Source organism: Danio rerio, chromosome 19, assembly GCF_052040795.2.
Source record: "Danio rerio strain M-AB ecotype USA chromosome 19, GRCz13ab, whole genome shotgun sequence".
In the NCBI taxonomy this organism is placed as follows: Eukaryota; Metazoa; Chordata; class Actinopteri; order Cypriniformes; family Danionidae; genus Danio; species Danio rerio.
Genome location: NC_141039.2, coordinates 16,741,661 through 16,760,742, shown reverse-complemented (window position 1 = coordinate 16,760,742; position 19,082 = coordinate 16,741,661). Strand labels below are relative to the sequence as shown.

At 38.0% G+C, this 19,082-nt stretch overlaps 2 protein-coding genes across 2 annotated transcripts in view; one reads left to right on the top strand and one right to left on the bottom strand.

Moving 5' to 3' along the window:
- foxo6b (forkhead box O6 b) overlaps positions 1-2,215 on the bottom strand; it is a 48,053-nt gene extending 45,838 nt beyond the window's left edge. Inside the window, 1 exon segment of the mRNA NM_001135132.3 lies at positions 1,530-2,215. Coding sequence (NP_001128604.2) covers positions 1,530-1,988 — 459 coding nt within the window. The 5' untranslated portion in view covers positions 1,989-2,215.
- Positions 1-19,082, top strand: part of LOC147839576 (uncharacterized) — an 846,284-nt gene that overhangs the window by 335,087 nt on the left and 492,115 nt on the right. The window lies entirely within an intron of this gene.

The window sequence follows — 19,082 nt, the reverse complement described above, 5'->3', positions numbered from 1 at the left end:
CGAGCGACATACAGCTGCGCATCCCTGGGCGGCACAAACAAGTCCTATAAGGAATTAAACCAGATTTAATTTCAGTCTAAAACTGTAGGCTTAAGATTAGTTTAGCTCATCTCTTTGTCCTCTGTATCCTATGAGAAAAACAAGGATCTAGCGTGAGGTAAATATCCCATTTAGAAATATTAAAAACTCTTGTTGTTTTGATGATGTAATAAAAGGCCTGTGTGTATCAACTATTGCACACACTGAAAAACAAAAACATACTGGAAGACCAGAGGATGGAATCCTCTTAAAAACATGCAAGAATGAAAAAGAGTAAATAGAGAAATGTGTTTGTTTTGTTTTTCAGCACACTATTTAAAATTAATATTGATGTATAAATGAAATAAAAATATAAACCTATATTAGTTGTATATTTGTAATAACTCTAGAATATGATTTATACAACCTAATACAAACATTCTTTGCTTTTCAGTTCTGGTTTTGTATTCTATCTGCAAAAGGCCTTACTCAAATAAATAAATAAAAAATGTACAATAAATATGCCAGATATTGGTTGAAAGGCAACACTTCATAATTGACTGCTTGGATGTTTTGTGATGTGATCTCGGTGATCCAAAATGCTTGCCAGCAAGCCACAAACCACAGAGAGAAATAGAATTGAAATTCAGCTGTGTCTGACTATCATTTTCTAACTTAGATGTTGGAGCTGAGGGGAAGAGAGCGAGAGAGACAGACAGACTGAGGTCCCTTGGGTTCTGCATGAAGCATGTGTAGCGAGAGCATGTGCATACAGTTCAGAATATCAAATCTGATCTAATTAAAACCTTTGAACCATATGACACACAAAAATGAACAGCTGAAACATCCAGCGTGGTTTATTCGTTTGCCAACCAACGTGGTGCAATTATGCGGTCGCATTTGCTTCACTAAATAACCCTTTTCGATTATGTAATGTTTTAATTACAATTTTACACCGCCTATTTTATTTCCCATAGTCTTTTGGATGGATGTCAGGTCTGAAGAGGAGACAGCAGAGCGAGGGAGGGAGGGACGGACGGAGGAAGAGAGTTGAGGAGGAGGAGAAGGAGGAGGGTGCGTGCTGGAGATCTCGGAACGGAACAGACAGACAGGCGCGCGCGCGTGCGCGCGTGCGTGCGTGCGTGGCCGACGCGCGGGGAAGCTGACCGGACCCATGCGTGTCCCCCAGGTGACCTGCGTCTACGAGCACGGCCCGCGCGCTCCGGCTCATCTCATTGACGGCGTCACAATCAGGCTCAATGCGTTATAAACGCAACTGTATAGACGCCAATATTGCATGTTTAAAATATTACAAGAGCAATGAACTCATTGAACCCGAGCGCGTCTGTTCACCTCCCCGTACTATAGTTACTCGACGCTCTGAAAACGTTTCAAACCCATTAGGTTTCCCCTTCAGCACAACGTGTCAAACACTAATATGTATCTGGCAGCCTTTTGTACGATGCGAGACACGCACAGAACATGCACATATAATCAGGTGGCAACTGTACCTTCCAGCCGGCTGAGCTATTGCTGTCTCCTTTATCCTTGAAATATGGCACAAATCGCACCATCCAGTCATAGATTTGCGATAAGGTGAGCCTTTTCTCTGGGGTGCTCTCAATGGCACGCGTGATCAGATCCGCGTAGGACTGGTTGCCCCACGCGTTCCGTCGCGACGACTTGGATTTGCGCAGCTGGCCGGCCACATCCAGCGCGGCGCCGGACATGCACGCTGGGGCTGCCGCGATAGGGGCAGGGGCGCCGGCTGGATGCTTGAACTCCGTCGGCGCCCCACCGCTCCGGCACGCCGGCACGTTGCGCGGCTCCACTTTCACAGGCAGCGCACGGCTCTCCTCCTCCGGACACGGCAGCGGCCAGGTGCACGACCTCGGTCGGCAGTGCGGCTCATAGTCGGCGTCCAGTTCAACCTGATGCGCGTCTATCCCGCTGCTCTCCATCATTAACATGCTGCTTTTGCGCGTCAAAAGGCAAGGTCAAGGGGGGAAAACAACAACAATGCGCCCTTAAATCCACTGATGATGGACTGTGTGTGATCTCTCAGTCTGTAGTCTTTTTACACCAAATGAGTAAAAGCAAAAGCACCGGGAGCCGTGAATAGACTGCTCATTCTTGTGTCTCTTGTCGCCTGTAATGTACTAAACACGCAAAAGCATCCAATGCATCACGATGTGCAACAGTCTGTCTTCCATATTACTGAACAATTCAGTCACACGCAAGCGGGTGTCCATAGGGCTGAGGTGCTGAAATCACACACCCATCACTGAAGCGTCTCGTGCATGCAAAGTCCCTTTAATCGCGCGCTCGCACCAACTGTTGATTGCTTTGACAGACGGTCTGACAGACACGCTGGGCAAAGCTTGTAAATCTATCTCATCAAGAAGGGCGAAATCAATTGACTTCCTCTGGAGTCTGGCCACAGTTTCCGTTTGTCTGGAGCTCTCCCGTCCCTTTTTTCTCTGCAGATTTGAAAGCGGTCTCTCACGCGAGCGCAGTCACTATTGCAATTGCTGATAGTAGACGCGGCGCGGGTGCCCTAAAAATAGGGTCGCGTGAATGGAGCGGCACAATTCTGCCGTTGAGCAATATTTTTCAAGGTTTTATTATAGTTGTTGTTATTATTATTTGCCTTAGATAAAATATTCAGACGAACATTCCTTCCACATCGGTTCACGCCTGTTTGCGGATGACTAGACGGGGCTGTAGCGGCGGATAAATGCTGCTATCAGATAATTGGACGGCGCTTGAATCAAGTCACTCCCTCCAGAACAGGTTTATCCGGGGGACGCGCATCTTCTACCACAAAACATTCATGCCTCTTTAGAAAGATTTACATGTGAAGGATTTGCGTCCAATCTTGAGGCAATTTGATCTTTAAAGTGAAGCAGCAATTATAAATTGCACTTGTAGACATATAATACTATTGTAGACTTTTATAACTCTGAGATGTTCATTTAAATTAATACAATTCGATAGAAAAACAAGTAAAAGACACAAAATGTTCTAAATGGTATAAACATCTTTAACTTGAATAACATCTATTTAATAGCCTATATTGTCTGTTTAGCTACAAACAATTAAATAAGCAATAGTCCAACAAATAACTAGGCTTTATGAATAGTTATGAATAAAGGTATGCATACTAATGAACTTAATATATTATATACATATCCAATACAATGTGATAAATACAATTGACATTTATCAATTGTGATATTGAAGTGAGTAAAAGTGATGGGATGGAGTGACGAGAGATATGTGCTCATCCCTTAGTTACAAAGAAAATTTATATATATATATATATATATATATATATATATATATATATATATATATATATATATATATATATTTTTTTTTTTTTTTTTTTTTTTTTTCGGCTTAGTCCCTTTATTAATCCGGGATACTTATCCAGCATGTTTCATGCCCTTCCAGCTGCAACCCATCACTGGGAAACATCCATACATACCCATATATATATATATATATATATATATAACGTACTGTGTGTGTGTGTGTGTATATATATATATATATATATATATATATATATATATATATATATATATATATATATATATATACACACACACACACACAGTACGTTTTCTTAATTGTTATGTTTAATAGTTTAATTTTACTTTAAAGGAAACTATTAACCATAAAAGATAAATTAATGAATCTACAAAAAAAGTGTACTTGTTTCCAAGCAGCCAATATCATATATGTATTTATTATTTACTTCTTTTCAGTGTTCATATTTGGAAATGCAACCTGTTGCGTTGACAGGCAGGGGAATTTAAGCATGTGACCAAAGCGCGCATGTGAAATCCCCGCGCTCACACTGCGACCTGCACTGGCCATGCATACATTTAACAGGGTTTTCTGCCCACATGATGTTAGTTCCCATGAAATAAGTCGAGAGCAGCTATTCATGGATGCCTGTCAGTAGATAATCTCCACCCCAACATCATATTATTCATGAGAGACACACACCACAGCGCCAAAATTCCATTTTGTCAAACGTGCTTCGGGTGAGGAGGGGTGTATTTCTTTTGGAAATGATGGCTCTTGGCAAGCGTTTCTCTTGTCTATGAACAAGTGCGGTGGGCGGGACGCGAGTGAGTGTGACATTCGGTGTACAGCTCGTGTGTGACTCGCTGATAAATTGACCGAGGGGATTCCGCCCACGCCGCGAGCCAGAACGCGCGTATCAGATCCTATTGAATCTGACAGGAGGGAAGGGCCGACGGACACGCTCCGCCAATCAACGCCCTCCGCCAAAAGATTCTCTCCACTCATTGGTTGTTCCCTGGCACAGGTAGGCGGCAACAGTCTGAATGTATAAAAGCCGTAACCCCCTTTTCGGGTGGAAAATCCCCCAACGGTGACGTAACGATGGACCATTGACAGCTGGTCGTCAATGGCAACCTAATCCTCCAATGCTCTGTAGTGGAATGCTTTCATCATGATTAAATGCTGCTTTTACAACACAAAATGTGGAAAAGAGAGGGAGAGCAAGAGGTACACGCAGAGGAAGGTAGGGATAAGAGAGAGAGATGTTGTAAATGAGAACAAACAGAGGTTTAATTCACAACACATGGGCCTGTGGTTTTGGAAAGGAGATTTTTATGCACCACAATGAAGTTGTAACAGGAATGTGGTGTGACTCCTACAGCATGGAATGAAAACACTGCGTTTCAGCCTGTTTAACAGATTTAATGGTGTGCTCGTCTTTGCTGTGAAAGAGCCCACGGCAAAAACATAAGAACATGATGTGATATTGAGGAGATTGGGGCTAGTTGTCACAGGGGCTACAAACCAGCTAGTGTCACCCATCACAGCTGTAGTGACGTATATACTGTAGGTTTAACACTTGGAAAAGCGCTTTAATAGCAATACGTTTGTGTGAATTCTGTCTACCAAACTGATATACATTCAGAAAAACTTAAGAAACAATAATGATTCATTTCATGAAATTCTAGTTGGAACAAACTGTCACTAGGCATAGTACTCTGACGGTATGTCAACCTTGGATAAAAATATCACGGTTTCACGGTATTGTGATTACTGCTCTAAAAATTATTATTTTTAAATGTCTGTGTATAAAACAACAGCTATTTTCCCCTCTGAACACAATACATTTTATTTTGTGAAAAATTGAAATATTTTGGAACAGTAAACATGTCAGGCAAAATAATTTAAATTAATCATAGACTTCTGCTCTCTTCATTACTTTGTAAATCACAGATTTCTTTACAATTTAAAATGATCTTAAGATATATTTTCTGCTGGAGACACTAAAAGTGTAAATAAAAAATTGTATACCTTAGGAACAGTATTACAGAAGATTTTGGTGGTTTTAAAACCTTGACTTTTCCAAACCGCTGTATACCTTGAAAATAGTTATCGTCCCATATTTTTTAATTAATGTATACTTTTTGGTCTGTTAGAGGGTTAGTTTACCTGCCAAATGAAATCAATAGTTATTCACCAATATGTAATTTTAAACCCCTAAGACCTTCATCTGTATTTAGGAATTCACAAATTATTAGAGAGCTCCCTCATCCTTCATACACAACAAGGCTCCCGAGACATTTAATGTCAAGAAAAATATTCTATGAAAATATATATGAATATGAAAATATTCTAAATAATTTACACTAAATAATAATGTTTAAATAAATCTAAACATTAGTGTGAGTAATTAATACATTATTCTTTTTATACTTTTTTTTATTTTATTTATTTATTTTTTTTATGAGGAGTGGAACAACTGTCATGCCAGCCACATTTTAAGCAGTGCTGGTTCTGGAAGTATTTTTCCACGTGTGTCTATATAAACAGAAGATGTCGTACCTTAAAATTCCATTCATACAGTTTATATTTATTCTGTAAAGAACATACTTCTTAATGATCCAAAAATATATATGAACGGTCTCTGTGGTTGTGAATGAATAGTGGAAGAAAGTTGTTCCTCATACAAAAGGATTTTTAGACTCTGTGTTTGATTTTCTTTTTTTATATACATGATTATGCAGTCAAACTTTTGTATCAATGCAATATCACACTCGTAGTATTGTGATACAGCTGTACATCGTTACTAGTGGGATACTAAGGCACTCGTGCCAACGCATGCCTTCCACCAGTGCAGATATACAGCCTCTGTTTAGACAGTTCTGTCTGGTTCTCAAATCTGATTGGCTGATAGCTGTGCCATATTCTGCAATAACAGCGCTCGTACAACCTCCTCACCCTTCTGTATTACTCTGCCCACATAGAGTGACAGCAGATCAATAAACTCACTACAGTTTGACAAATATTGCAGCTGTTAAACAAAATACTTTACTTTTGGGGCTTCTTTGGGCGAGATTGTAGTTGTTTATATTGCAACTGCAGTTCATTTGTGTCTATTTTAAATGTTTGTAATTTAAAGAAGATATACTGTGTTGGCATCTATCAGCCTATCAAGAGCATAGCAAAGAAAGTTGATGTTCCGCCACAAGATGGTGACAAAGACCACATAATAAATCCTTACAAGAGAAAAACTCTGTGTAGTTTCAAACTACAGCTGATCAAATCATTATTAAACAGCTAAGTGACTTTCTAAGTCAATCTCTTTCTTTTATATGCTGTGGTGCTGTATTTATATAGTCTGGTAGTGTTTGCTTTGCTTTGGGTTTTTCAGGATTAATTATTGTGATATGCCAATTGTAACAGAAAACCGGGAAATCTCTGTAGACTGATGGCATTTTATGCCTTTCAGCCTTATAATCTTAAATCAGGCTAAATCACATGTTTTGTCATCACTTTAGATATTACCCTAGAGAATCATTCAATTACTAGCTCTAAAGTGTTGTTTGTGCAGTAGCAATGGTTTCTGCTGTTCTGACATCAGCTGCAGATGTGACTGAATGGCGGAAGGAAGTAGTTCCTCTTACTAAAGGATTTTTAGAATCTCGTGTTTGACTATCTTTTTTATATACACAGTTATGTTGTCGAATTGTTGTATAAATGCAATATCACACTCGTAGCAGTGCGGTACGGCGGTATATTGTCACTGGTGGGCTAAACAACCAAATTTGGGCTAAACAACCCAGTATTTTTTAAAGTCTACATTTTGTTAAGAATTATCATTGATTATCATATAGTCTTAATTATTATTTATTTTTTACTAAATGGCAAAATTGTGTTTTAGGAACATCTGGAGCCCAACTTTGTACTGCAAAATTGTTTTACTGCTTTGAAAACTAGTTAGCAGTTAATAGCATGTTTAACCAACGCAGTCACGGCAATCCTTAACTTTTTGATTTAGTGGCTAATTCGTATGAATTTGTACAATCTAATTTGTACAATTTAGTACAGTTTGCTTATCACCCAATGATGGTTGGGCACGAATTCGTACAAATTAGGCACTAAACTGACAAAACGTAAAATACTTACGTTTCCTCGTGAGATCAGGCCAGTTTAACTGGTTCATTCACAGCATACCCAAACTATTAGGAAAGTTATCACATAAGGTAAAGAAAAGCTTTTTCTTTTTTCTGTCCATTTGGGAAGACCTGTATAGTAGCAACAGGATCAACAGGATGCTTTATAAAACAAACCTCCCCTAAGGAACACTTTAAAAATAATTATCAGTATAAAAAAAGAGATAATGTTCTGACAGAAGATTAGCCGTATTGTTTTTGTGTGCAGTTTTTCAGTTTTGTAATCTTAGTTTATGTTGAAATATACAGTTACTCAAGCAATCAATCAATAACCACCATCTGTTAATCACATTATTATTTTTATTTTTTAATAAATGTTCACTAGAGTAAATATCTAGTGCCAGTATTCAATGTCTAGCTTATTTTTCCTGTATAAAAGCAGGCATGGTCTCTGTAACTGGAATTTAAAATATGTACATTTATTTTAATTTATTGTGACTGTGATTATTAACACATTGGTTTGTTGTACTAATAACATTTGTTATGCAATCTGCTATAGACAGACAGCTTTTGTAGGCTTGTTGTGTATAATATTTGACCAATTTGAATGGCATTTAAAGTTTGACTGGCCTCTCTAACACATCAACATGTCTGTCCATGATCATAGTTTCTTTTTTTTGTAGCTTATGCATAGTGCTAATTGGCTAATATGCGTAATCTAATGTGACCCACCTTCACTGCTTCATTTGTAATTGTGATTTAGTTACTTAAACGTTAAACTCCTTTTTTTCGTGTGGTAAAGAAGCTTAGACTTGATCCTCCCTCACTACAATTGATCTAAGCTTATTAGCAGGCCCACACAGAATCTGCACCTGCAGAACTCCACAGAAAGCTCTGCAATATTCCACCGAGAAGGAACATCATTCACAAAGTCCTTCAAAATCCCTTCCCAACATAAATCTATTAGCTAAGAGTAGTGTATGTAGTGTTCTTAGCTTATTTAAACACATTGTTTTCCTATTGCATAATATTTTTTTCCATAAAATCAAAACAAAAGTGTTTTATTTTAAATATTGGGATTTTTAAAATGATTGATTTATCTGTGTAAATTGAGATACATAAAGTGGCAGTATTTGTCAAATGGGAGTAAAACCCTATTTTCACGGCTGGTAATCACCAGCAACACAAAGAATCTTCATAGATTTTTGTGAAAACAAATCTACAGAATTATGTGTAATGATATTGAGAGTGTAGTAACCTAAAAGCTTAAAACATGATATCGTCACCATGTAGATCATGTCAGCATAAAGCTTCAGACATGCCTTTCATCAAGAATTAATGCTAAAACCCTGTTTATGAAGTGGAATAGATGCAAGAGACAGTGTATGCGTATAAATGTCATAAGCTGGGTTTCCATCACCCTGTGTTAATGTACATTTTGAAGCATCACATAAAAACAAGTGATGGTAATGCCATTTTTTGTAAAACACAATAATAATAATAATAATAATAATAATAAGAAGAAGAAGAAGAAGAAGAATAAGAAGAAGAAGAAGAAGAAGAATTTACGTTTGCTTTAGGTGGTTTTGGACCTTTTGGGAAAATTGTGAGTAATGGGAAATGGGAAATGGAAATTTACTGTTGGTTACTAGGCTACCAATGTGATAGTCAGCTTCCCAATAGGGTTGGGCAATGTCGACCAATTTGGCATTGTACGATGTCTAATGTAAAACATTCCGATGTACTATGGCATCATTGTCGTATGCGATGGTGAATTAATTATTTATGAATAATTAATTAAATCATAACAAATTAATGATAAATCATAAATAAATAAAGATAAGTTACACACAAAAATGACCACCTGTCAATCTCTTTTTCTGTGGAACTCTGGCATGAATAGGCAAAGGGATCTCTGTCGTTATAATGGCGTCGACAAACTTGGTTGGTAAAAAAGGTGCACAACCAACAGCAACCAACAAACAGTATCTGAGGTTTTCGCAAAAATCACTAAGAACAAGCGTGAAAGAGAAAGATTAAAGCAGTGTATGAAGCTGTGACTAGTTATCTGATAGATTTAAAACACAGAAGAGTCATTAGATAGAGACAAGAATAATTAAATATCATGTTTAACAACTATAGTGAGACGCAATCTAGCAGTACATCCTTGATAAACTGTCTGATGTGCACTGCTTTCTGGGGTTTTGTGCTCAAAGCTTCAGGAGACTGCAGCGCATAACAGAGTGTGTGTGTGTGTGTTTGTGTGTGGTCATGTAATGTGTGTTTCCAGCAGTACAGTGTAGAAGGAGGACTTTTCTGAAATGGTAGGTAAAACTCCAGCATGGACAAAGATTGTTTTCGTTCTAAAATGCCATTTTAAAACTAAGACATATTAGTGTAAACAGGCTGTGTGTATTTTTCACGAGCGGGTTGCTGCTGCAACGGGGGCAGGGCAGAGGATGCCGATGCCAGCTCAGCCACATGATGTCTATCAGGCATCAGCGATGGACGATGGCATCGTCTAACAACTCAACCTTGCCTCTAAAACTACTTGATTAAATTTTTTTTGCAAAATTTTGCACAAATTTACCATGTTAGGATTGAAACCAAGCTTTGTGAAGATCCTTGTGCAGAAGTCTACTTGTATGCAAGTGCTTTATGTGTGTTATTTGTGACTGAAGTATGATTTAAGCTCTACAATGGTTCATCATATTCATCATTTCTCTCATCTTAAACAGAGTGCAGATATGATGCAAGTAAGAGATTCATTTAGCAGCTTAGGTGATTATAAAAGGAAAGTGTGTGGTAAAAGTTTTCGTTGTGTCTTAACAATAAATTCTTCTGGAGATGATGTTGACTAAAAACAGAGACAGTGTTTAAGGGCAAGTCAAAGCAGACATTATTCAAAGACAGCTAATGAACCAGTCGATTATGGAGGTGAATTTATTATAATTTAAAATTATTAAAAAATGATCTTGCATCTTCAAAAATTTGCAGACCTTTTACATTCAAAATAAGCTATGTTAATCACTACATCAATGACATATAGGGGCACTTATTTTAATACTTTTTGCAATGTCTACAGGTTCTGTTTGGTACAACTCGTTCTACAACCCATTTTAATTCCATTCTGCAGTTTACCTAAAGTTCCAAGGATTAAAGAGCTCTGTTGTTTGTATTTATTTATTTATAGTTTACAGTATGTAAATTAATGTTCTATATCACTTTATTTCATGGCCCTTTTGCAAATATTGTTAACTATAAGGTACATTGCAACTACATGTTAACTTATTCTCATTAGAATATTAGCAAACTCTCTGCTTAATATCTGCTGACTCTGCTCCACCAACATTTTTCCTGACTAGAAGAAACTATGCCATTACTAGTTAAATCACAATTATAGTGTAATGAGAATTATTTGGCATGTAGATGCAATGTAACTTGAAATCAACAGCATGTGTTAAAGGTCCATCAAACCCTATCATCAAATAAAATTGATCAAACTATTAGTATTTTTATGATGATGCGGTGGCGCAGCAGGTAGTGCTGTCGCCTCAAAGCAAGAAGTTCAAGCCTTGGCTGGGTCAATTGGCATTTCTGTGTGGATTTTGTATGTTCTCCCCGCGTTTGCATGGGTTTCCTCCAGGTTCTCAAGTTTCCCCCACAGTCCAAAGACATGCGGTACAGGTGAATTGGGTAGGCTAAATTGTCCGTAGCGTATAAGTGTGAATAAGTGTATGGATGGTTCCCAGAGATGGGTTGCAGCAAAAAAGGGCATCCGCTGCGTAAAACATGTGCTGGATAAGTTATCGGTTCATTCCGCTGTGACACCCCAAATTAATAAAGGGACTAAGCCGAAAAGATAATGCATGAATTATTTTTTACTATTATTAAAGTAATTATTATGAATTTATTATTAAATAAATGTGATGCCAAATCACTTTCAATATGCATTTTTGAATGGAATTGTAATCACTGAACATGTAAAAGAACATCCCCTATGCTGTCCATAATATTAGTGAAGTTCAATTACATAACCCTGTCAAATGTAAAGATATATGGCTGGTGAAATATTTGAATAAATATCCAAGGGATGAAGTCAAAACTTCTTTATTTCATCATTGTCGAAAGATATATGGCATTGGAACGGTTTGCCCTGAGGCAGAGCTGTTCAGAATACAATCCTTTCAGGATTTCAACAGACCCGGGACTAAAAGCTTGCATTGACTGCATGGTGATTTGAATGCAGTAATAAAGAAAACCTAAACAGATGTTTTTCTAATGATAATATCTGGCTATAATTGTTTTAAGCCTAACGCTGATGTGTAGACCACACATACACAACATTTGTGTAATCACAGCTACAGTATGAGCTTTCAGGTGCTATCATACCATCTCTGCATACCAGTTCTTCCATCTTTAATTGCTCTTCTCGACTGTTTAGTTTCTGTCTCACTAACGCTGACACTTACGCACACACTCACTGAGGTGATAGAGAATTTCTTTGACAGCAAATTAAAGGAAGTAAACATGCATTTGCTGTTGGGTTTGAACCGGGCCTCGAGCATTCACATCAGAGCTCTGTCAGTGAGATTACACTGCGCTGAACCAGCGTAGCACTAAGGGGTCCGTCATAGGGAAGCAAAAGTAGGGCATCAAATAAATATGCTTAAAATGATTTACAGCGAGATGTACGACTGCATTGTCCTCAACCCCGCTTCCTGTTTTCTGTCTATTTGTGTCACTGTCACACTCCCTTTTGTACTTTTCTAATTAGTGCTGTTTGCGGAGACATGCATCAGTACTTTTATTGCTCATATATTGAAAAACCTCTAAACTTAAGTCCAACATGTTTACATTCACTGGCCACTTTATTAGGTACAGCTTACTAGTAATGGGTTGGACCGCCTTTTGGCATAGGTTCAACAAGGTACTGGAAATATTCTTCAGAGATTTTTGTTATTAAACTGATATCATCATGCAGTTGCTGCAGATTTTTCAGCTGCACATCCATGATGTTAATCTTCCGTTTCTCCACATCCCAAATGTGCTCTATTGGATTGAGCTGTGGTGACTGTGGACGTCATTTTAGTACAGTGAATTTATTGTCATGTCCAAGAAACCAGTCTAAAATGATTCACGTTTTATGACATGGCACATTATTCTTTTGAAAGTAGCCATGAGAAGATGGGTACACTGTGGTCATAAAGGGATGGTCAGCAACAATGGTCAGGTAAGCTGTAGTGTTGGCATAATGCTCGATTGTTACTAATGGGTACTAAGAAAATACTCCCCGCACCATTACACTACCAACAACAGCCTGAACCATTGATACAAGGCAGGATGGATTCATGCTTTTATGTTGTTGACGCCAAATTCTGACTCTTCCGTCAGAATGTCACAGCAGAAATCGAGGCTCATCAGACCAGACAATGTTTTTTCACAATCTTTCATTGTCCGATTTCGATGAGCCTGTGCAAATTGCAAATAAAGCCCTTCCGCCTTATGGATCGACGTGTTGTGCATTCCGTGATGCTCTTCTGCATAACTTGGTAGTAATGAATGGTTATTTGAATTACTGTTGCCTTTCTATCAGCTCGAACCAGTCTGGCCATTCTCCTCTAACCTCTGGCAACAACAAGGCATTTGCACCCACATAACTGCCACTTAATGGATATTTTCTCTTTTTCAGGCCATTTTTGGTAAACCCTAGACATGGTTGTGCATGAAAATTCCAGTGGATCAACAGATTCTGAAATACTCAGATCAGTCTGTCTGCCACATTTAAAGTCACTTAAATCACCTTTCCTCCCCATTCTGATGATGTGATTGGCTGATTAGAAATTTGCGTTAACCAACTTTAACTTGGACAGGTGTACCTAATAAAGTGACTGGTTTATGTACATTGACATTGAACAAGGTACCCGAGTAATTCATTCTTTAATTAATTTTTTTTTTTTTTTGGCTTAGTGCCTTTATTAATATTATTAATATTTATTAACAATTTTAGCTTACCCAATTTACCTATACCAAATGTCTTTAGACTTGTGGGGCAAACTGGAGCACCCGGAGGAAGCGAACGCGGGGAGAACATGCAAACTCCACACAGAAACGCCAACTAACCCAACCGAGGCTCCAACCAGTGGCCTTTTTGCTGTGAGGCGACAGCACTACCTACTGCACCATCGCGTCACCCGGTACCTGAGTAATAATTTTGCTAATTATTTATTTTATATATTATTCATTTATTATAGTTGTTGTTATTATTATATTGGTGATGAAGAATGTTTAAAATGGAACCTTTTTATAGCACAAATGGGTTTTTAAAAGCAAATGATCATTCTATCTAGATTATTTAGACTATCAAAACAATGTCCCGTAAGGTCTAAAATTAGTGGCATTAGTCTACACACTGTAGTGAACACCAGATAAACACAAACAAACACACAACTCTCATTGGTTTCATTTATTTTAAGGTCATTTTAGGATTGAACATGGTTACTTTATAGCAGAAACCCAGTATAATTTTTTTTTCTTTGAATATTATATTAAGCTTGTTCAGATGTCAAATCTGGACTTTACTGTCTCTACCTATACAGTTTCTTCTTTTTTATTTAATTGATTTTTTCAAAGAGTGTACAGTCAATATCTGGTACAGTGTATCTATATCAGTAGCTATGTTAGTGATGTTGACATCACCACTATGCTAAAAGACCTTCAATTACCAATTACTTAGTTGACCTTCAAAACTGAGAAGTGATGAAATGTGAAATGAAAAAGAAAACTCTTGAGGTGCATAAAACAGCATCAGTGTCAGAAGCTTTACCGTGTTTTAAATATTTGTGTTTATGAGTCCAAATCCTCTTACTCACATTTAAAATTGACTAGATTCGGCACACACTCAAGCGACATTAATATCTATTTAACTGATTTATGCTAAGTAAGCAGCATTTCACAACATTTTAAGCCTTCAAGAAGATTGGGCACAAGAGTAGAAGACCACACAGTTGTGACTCCACTCTGGTGTCTTGATTTATGCTGTGACGTTCAGGTAATAGTCCAAATAATTGGATGATAATTGGCATAACTGTAATGTAATGTACATTGGGATTGGAACATCACATGTACAACACATGTAATCTTGCCACACACTGGATGACCCTATAGCAGCTGACTATTGTTTAAATGCAACACTTATTGTTGAGTATTGTTGCTGAGCGTTTCCATTTCTTTTAAACCAGTGCTCAGATCATATTATTGCTAATTTGGCAGTATAATGCATCATAATAAAAACCTCAAATCATTCCCAACTTTTTTTTCTTGAGCAAGAGAGTACTAAACTCACTGAACTCAACTGACCTCAAAAGTCACCAGATCACAACCCAATGAAGCACCTCTAGGGATGTGTTGCAGCCAACAAATTTACAGCAATACAATACAGACCAGAACATCTGAGGAATGTTTCCAGCAAATTATTTAATCTATGCTAGATAGAACTAACGCAGTTATCCGAAAAATATATTATTGTCAGTGTAGTGTACTGGTGAGTGTATCTCAATTGACAACAATAAATGATCAACCAAACAGATACACGTCTGATTAGCTAAAATATTACATACCTGTATTAACAAAGGCAAATAGACATTGGTGGGGCATATTATATTATGCTAATATTTAGCACTGAAAAAAAAAAAACATCCTGCCAGTGACCAACACTCTAGCAAAATGACACTCTAGTGCAGCAAATCCTAATCACATTAAAAAATAAATCACAATTTCTTGTTTTCCTTGCATCTCTCAACCTAATTAACTTAATGACCCCTTCTTCACTTTCCTTTGATTTACTGGTTGCCCTTACTCTTTAATCACCTTTCCAACCCCTTTTACTTGAGCTTCACATTTCTAATTAATTCACTTTGGTGCTGCATGTTTAAAAGTTCCTAAAGATCTTCAGTTGGATGTAAGCAAATGTTATTAAAAATTAGATCTAAAAGGTTTAATGCACCATCCAATAAAATAAAAATAATACTGGTACTACTAGTACTACTACTCATTCATTTATTTTCTTTCGTCTTAGTCCATTTATTAATCCAGGCTCGCCACAGCGGAATGAACCGGCAACTTATTCAGCTCATGTTTTACGCAGCTGATGCCCTTCCAGCTGCAACCTATCTCTGGGAAACATCCACACACACTCATTCACACTCAAACGCTACAGACTATTTTTGCGTACTCAATTCACCTATACCGCAGACTGTAGGGGAAACCAGAGCACCCGGAGGAAACCATACGCGAACCCCTCACTGCATGTCAGCTGCCGCCTTCAGCAATTCTCCTAATACATAACACACTATGATTTTATGATAATTTATAAACGGCAAAAGTGGCTGCAAAATATTTGACTGCATGTCACTGCCTCCTAAACGACTTAAACTATATAACTAAAGAACTCTCCACTGTGTTAAGCGAGAGCGCTTCTCCTCATGTTAAACTGAACAGTCGCATCATCGGTGACAAAAGCATGCTCAGAATTGGAAGGCCTAAAAACCAGTGTGAGTGCAGACCATCGTGGAGAGGGGAGGGGGGACAATCGTGCTTTGGTATGGTTCAAAGCAACTGTCCCTAGTGTGAGTGGGCAGCAAACTAGTTTTCCAAGTGTTGTCTCCTATTCAGGTATTGACCAGGCATCCCTGCTTACCTTCAGTATGGGGGACAATGTGAGAGCTGCACAGAGCTAGCTGCCAGCTAAATATCAACAAGACAAATCAGTAACAAACTACCATGAGTGTAATGACATAAGGTGGGAAAAACTCTAGGGGGCTTGGTGATTTCAACCAATAGGGGCTCTTTGAACGCTTTACCAATATCCAAAAGCTGAAAAACCTCTAAACTTTTTCCAAAAGCTTTCCCAAGCATTCCCATTGGCCAGACAAACAAACAATATTTATTCACCAAGTAATTCCATTGTTATGAGCAATATCCTGCTGTCAGGATTCCCCAACAAACCAAGTATGAAAAAAAAAAACAACGGAGCTGCAATGTTTAAATTGTAGGGAAATCAACCTAAAATTGAGACTTGTTGTCATTTCTGCAAGTAATTATGGGATCAGTGACATTTGAGCCAGGTAGAATGTGTTTGCAGTAGCATTTTTTCACCAAATATAATGGAACATTTCATTCTTTGCTTCTCCTTCCCGTGTCCTCAAGTTCCCTTCAGCATTGCCTAGTTATTTGGCATTCATACTTGCAACAACCTTCTTTCCTCTCTCTCGCTCTCTCAGCTCTCACTGGTGTTGTGTTACATAAGTCATAGTTTTTGGATTGTTTGTCTGAGTGGGGTGGGGAAGTGCGGGAGAGGGGGCGGTTGGGTGTTCCTGCCCCGGCAGAGCTGATGGCCATCCCAGGAATGCGTCTCCTCCTCACACCTGGGACACCGCCAACAATGTGGCCTCCCAATGTCACCGCATGTGAGGAAGAGAGGAGGGAGGGAAAAGCGTTTGGCTCGGGGCTACGGGAGCCTGTCCAAAGAGAGAGCACTGGGGCTCACTCCCTCTGGGTTGGCAACATACTATGCTTTGACTAATACTTCCTGCATGGATGCGTGAGTCGAGTCCCAGTTTATTTTTTTTTCGTTCTTAAGATGTGGAAACCGCACTGGAATATGGCCTCCTGCTTTATAGGGCTCACATGCAGGATTTAGATCTGGAAGTCCACTTGAACCAGAGGATTGATATGATGAGACAGGGAATTAGGGGTTTATCTCTGTCTAAAAGAGTGGTTTAATGCACAAAATCCAACACAAGCTATTAGTCTCACCCCACAGAAGAGGAAGGAACTTGAAGGAAAAAGCAGGATGTAGGTTCATGTTCCCTACCATACCATTATTGTGACAGCACAATAATCTACTTTAGTTGGCTTCACATGTTCAGATGGAGATCTAAAAGCCCTGGTCACATCAAACGAAATCAAAGAACAGATGAATTTATGTAATTTCGAATAAAGTCATGCCAAAACAAACTTTTTAAATTCATTTTAGCAGTTTAAAACAGCTTCCCAAAACAATTTTTTTGGACAAGTTCAGTTTGTCTCCAAGCATCTTGAGCTACCATTGGTCTGTGGTGATTAGGCAATCAGTGGGTGTGTTATAGAAATCCTTCTATTTATTTCTCATTCCATATTGGTTAGGCAGAAGAAGACTGTCCAAAACAACAACACTAGCCACATAAATTAATTGGAGAGTAGAGAAGTAGAGCTGGTACACATGTATCCGCACCTGTACAATTGCTTGTGAAGAGATTTTAAAGACTCTAAGGGGGTCACACACTGTACAAGAAGCACACCTCATCATTCCATGTCTTTTCTATGAATTTGTGCACACCAGAGGTGCCACTTGGTTTCTGTCCACGGCTTATAGAAAACAATGTTAGGATTTAACATGCTGAGGTGGTGCTCCTCATTTTGACAGCTGTTTGACACCTTTATGAAAATGTTCATTTCCTTTCACCCACCATTCACCATTTCATTGTTGTATTTAGGGGTACATGCAAGCAGCGTGACACAATTACAACCCCACCTACTGCAGCGTGGGGTTGTTTAAGTGTCTGAAAACAGTATCTTCTCTGAGCCATTTCAAACTGCTTTTTGCCCTCGAACAAAGAAAAAAAGGACTTCAAAGTATTTAAAGGATTTAAAGTATAGAAAAGCTTCAAAAGTGATATACTGAGAGTGGCAGACAACTGGTACAGTACATAAATACAAAATAAAAGCTTTAATGGTTGGATTATCCACACTGTTGAAATCAGAAAGCTGTGGTCAAGTTAGATATAAAATAACCTTAACAATAATAGTGCAGCTATGTATTAGGCACAAATCAAATAGACATACCTTTCAAGCTTCTTTTTGTTGGTCGATTGGGCACATTTATGTGATTGATTGACATAAACATGTGTTTTTTCATCATACAATGTTTTACCTTCTTGTGGATGTCTATTAAAATGACTGGATTTTGAACAAAAACAAATAACTGAACATCATTACATGTTGTATCTTTATGATGCAATATACAACTATCACAATATCACAGCAATTTGTCACTTTTTGATTAGTGGATAATTCGTATGAATTCATACAATCTAATTGGTTCATTTATTACAATTTGCTCATCACCCAATGTCGGTTGGATTTACGCCTCCTTTTTAAAATCGTACATTTTCGTATAACTCAATTCGTACAAATTTGTATGAATTAGCCACTAAACTGATAAAATGTAAAATACTTACGTTTCCTAACTATTCTTTACCTTCTCAGCAATGATGTGTTATAGCAAGCATCATTATCTACAGTAGCACTCCTTAAAAATCAAGGGTCAGTCATCTTCACCATTGTCAGTGGCAACAGAGTATATCAGAACACATTTGATGGCATGTTCTACTAGTTAGGTAAATTTAAGCACTCAGAGTGACTGACCAACAAACTGCCGCTTTCTTTTATTTAGTGTGGCTGCACTAGAGAGCGGATTGTTCTTTCCTGATGAAATAACAGGACCACAAAACCTGTCATAAGTATACATTTTTATGAATTGAGTTGTATGCATTATCTGAAAGTTAATTAAAA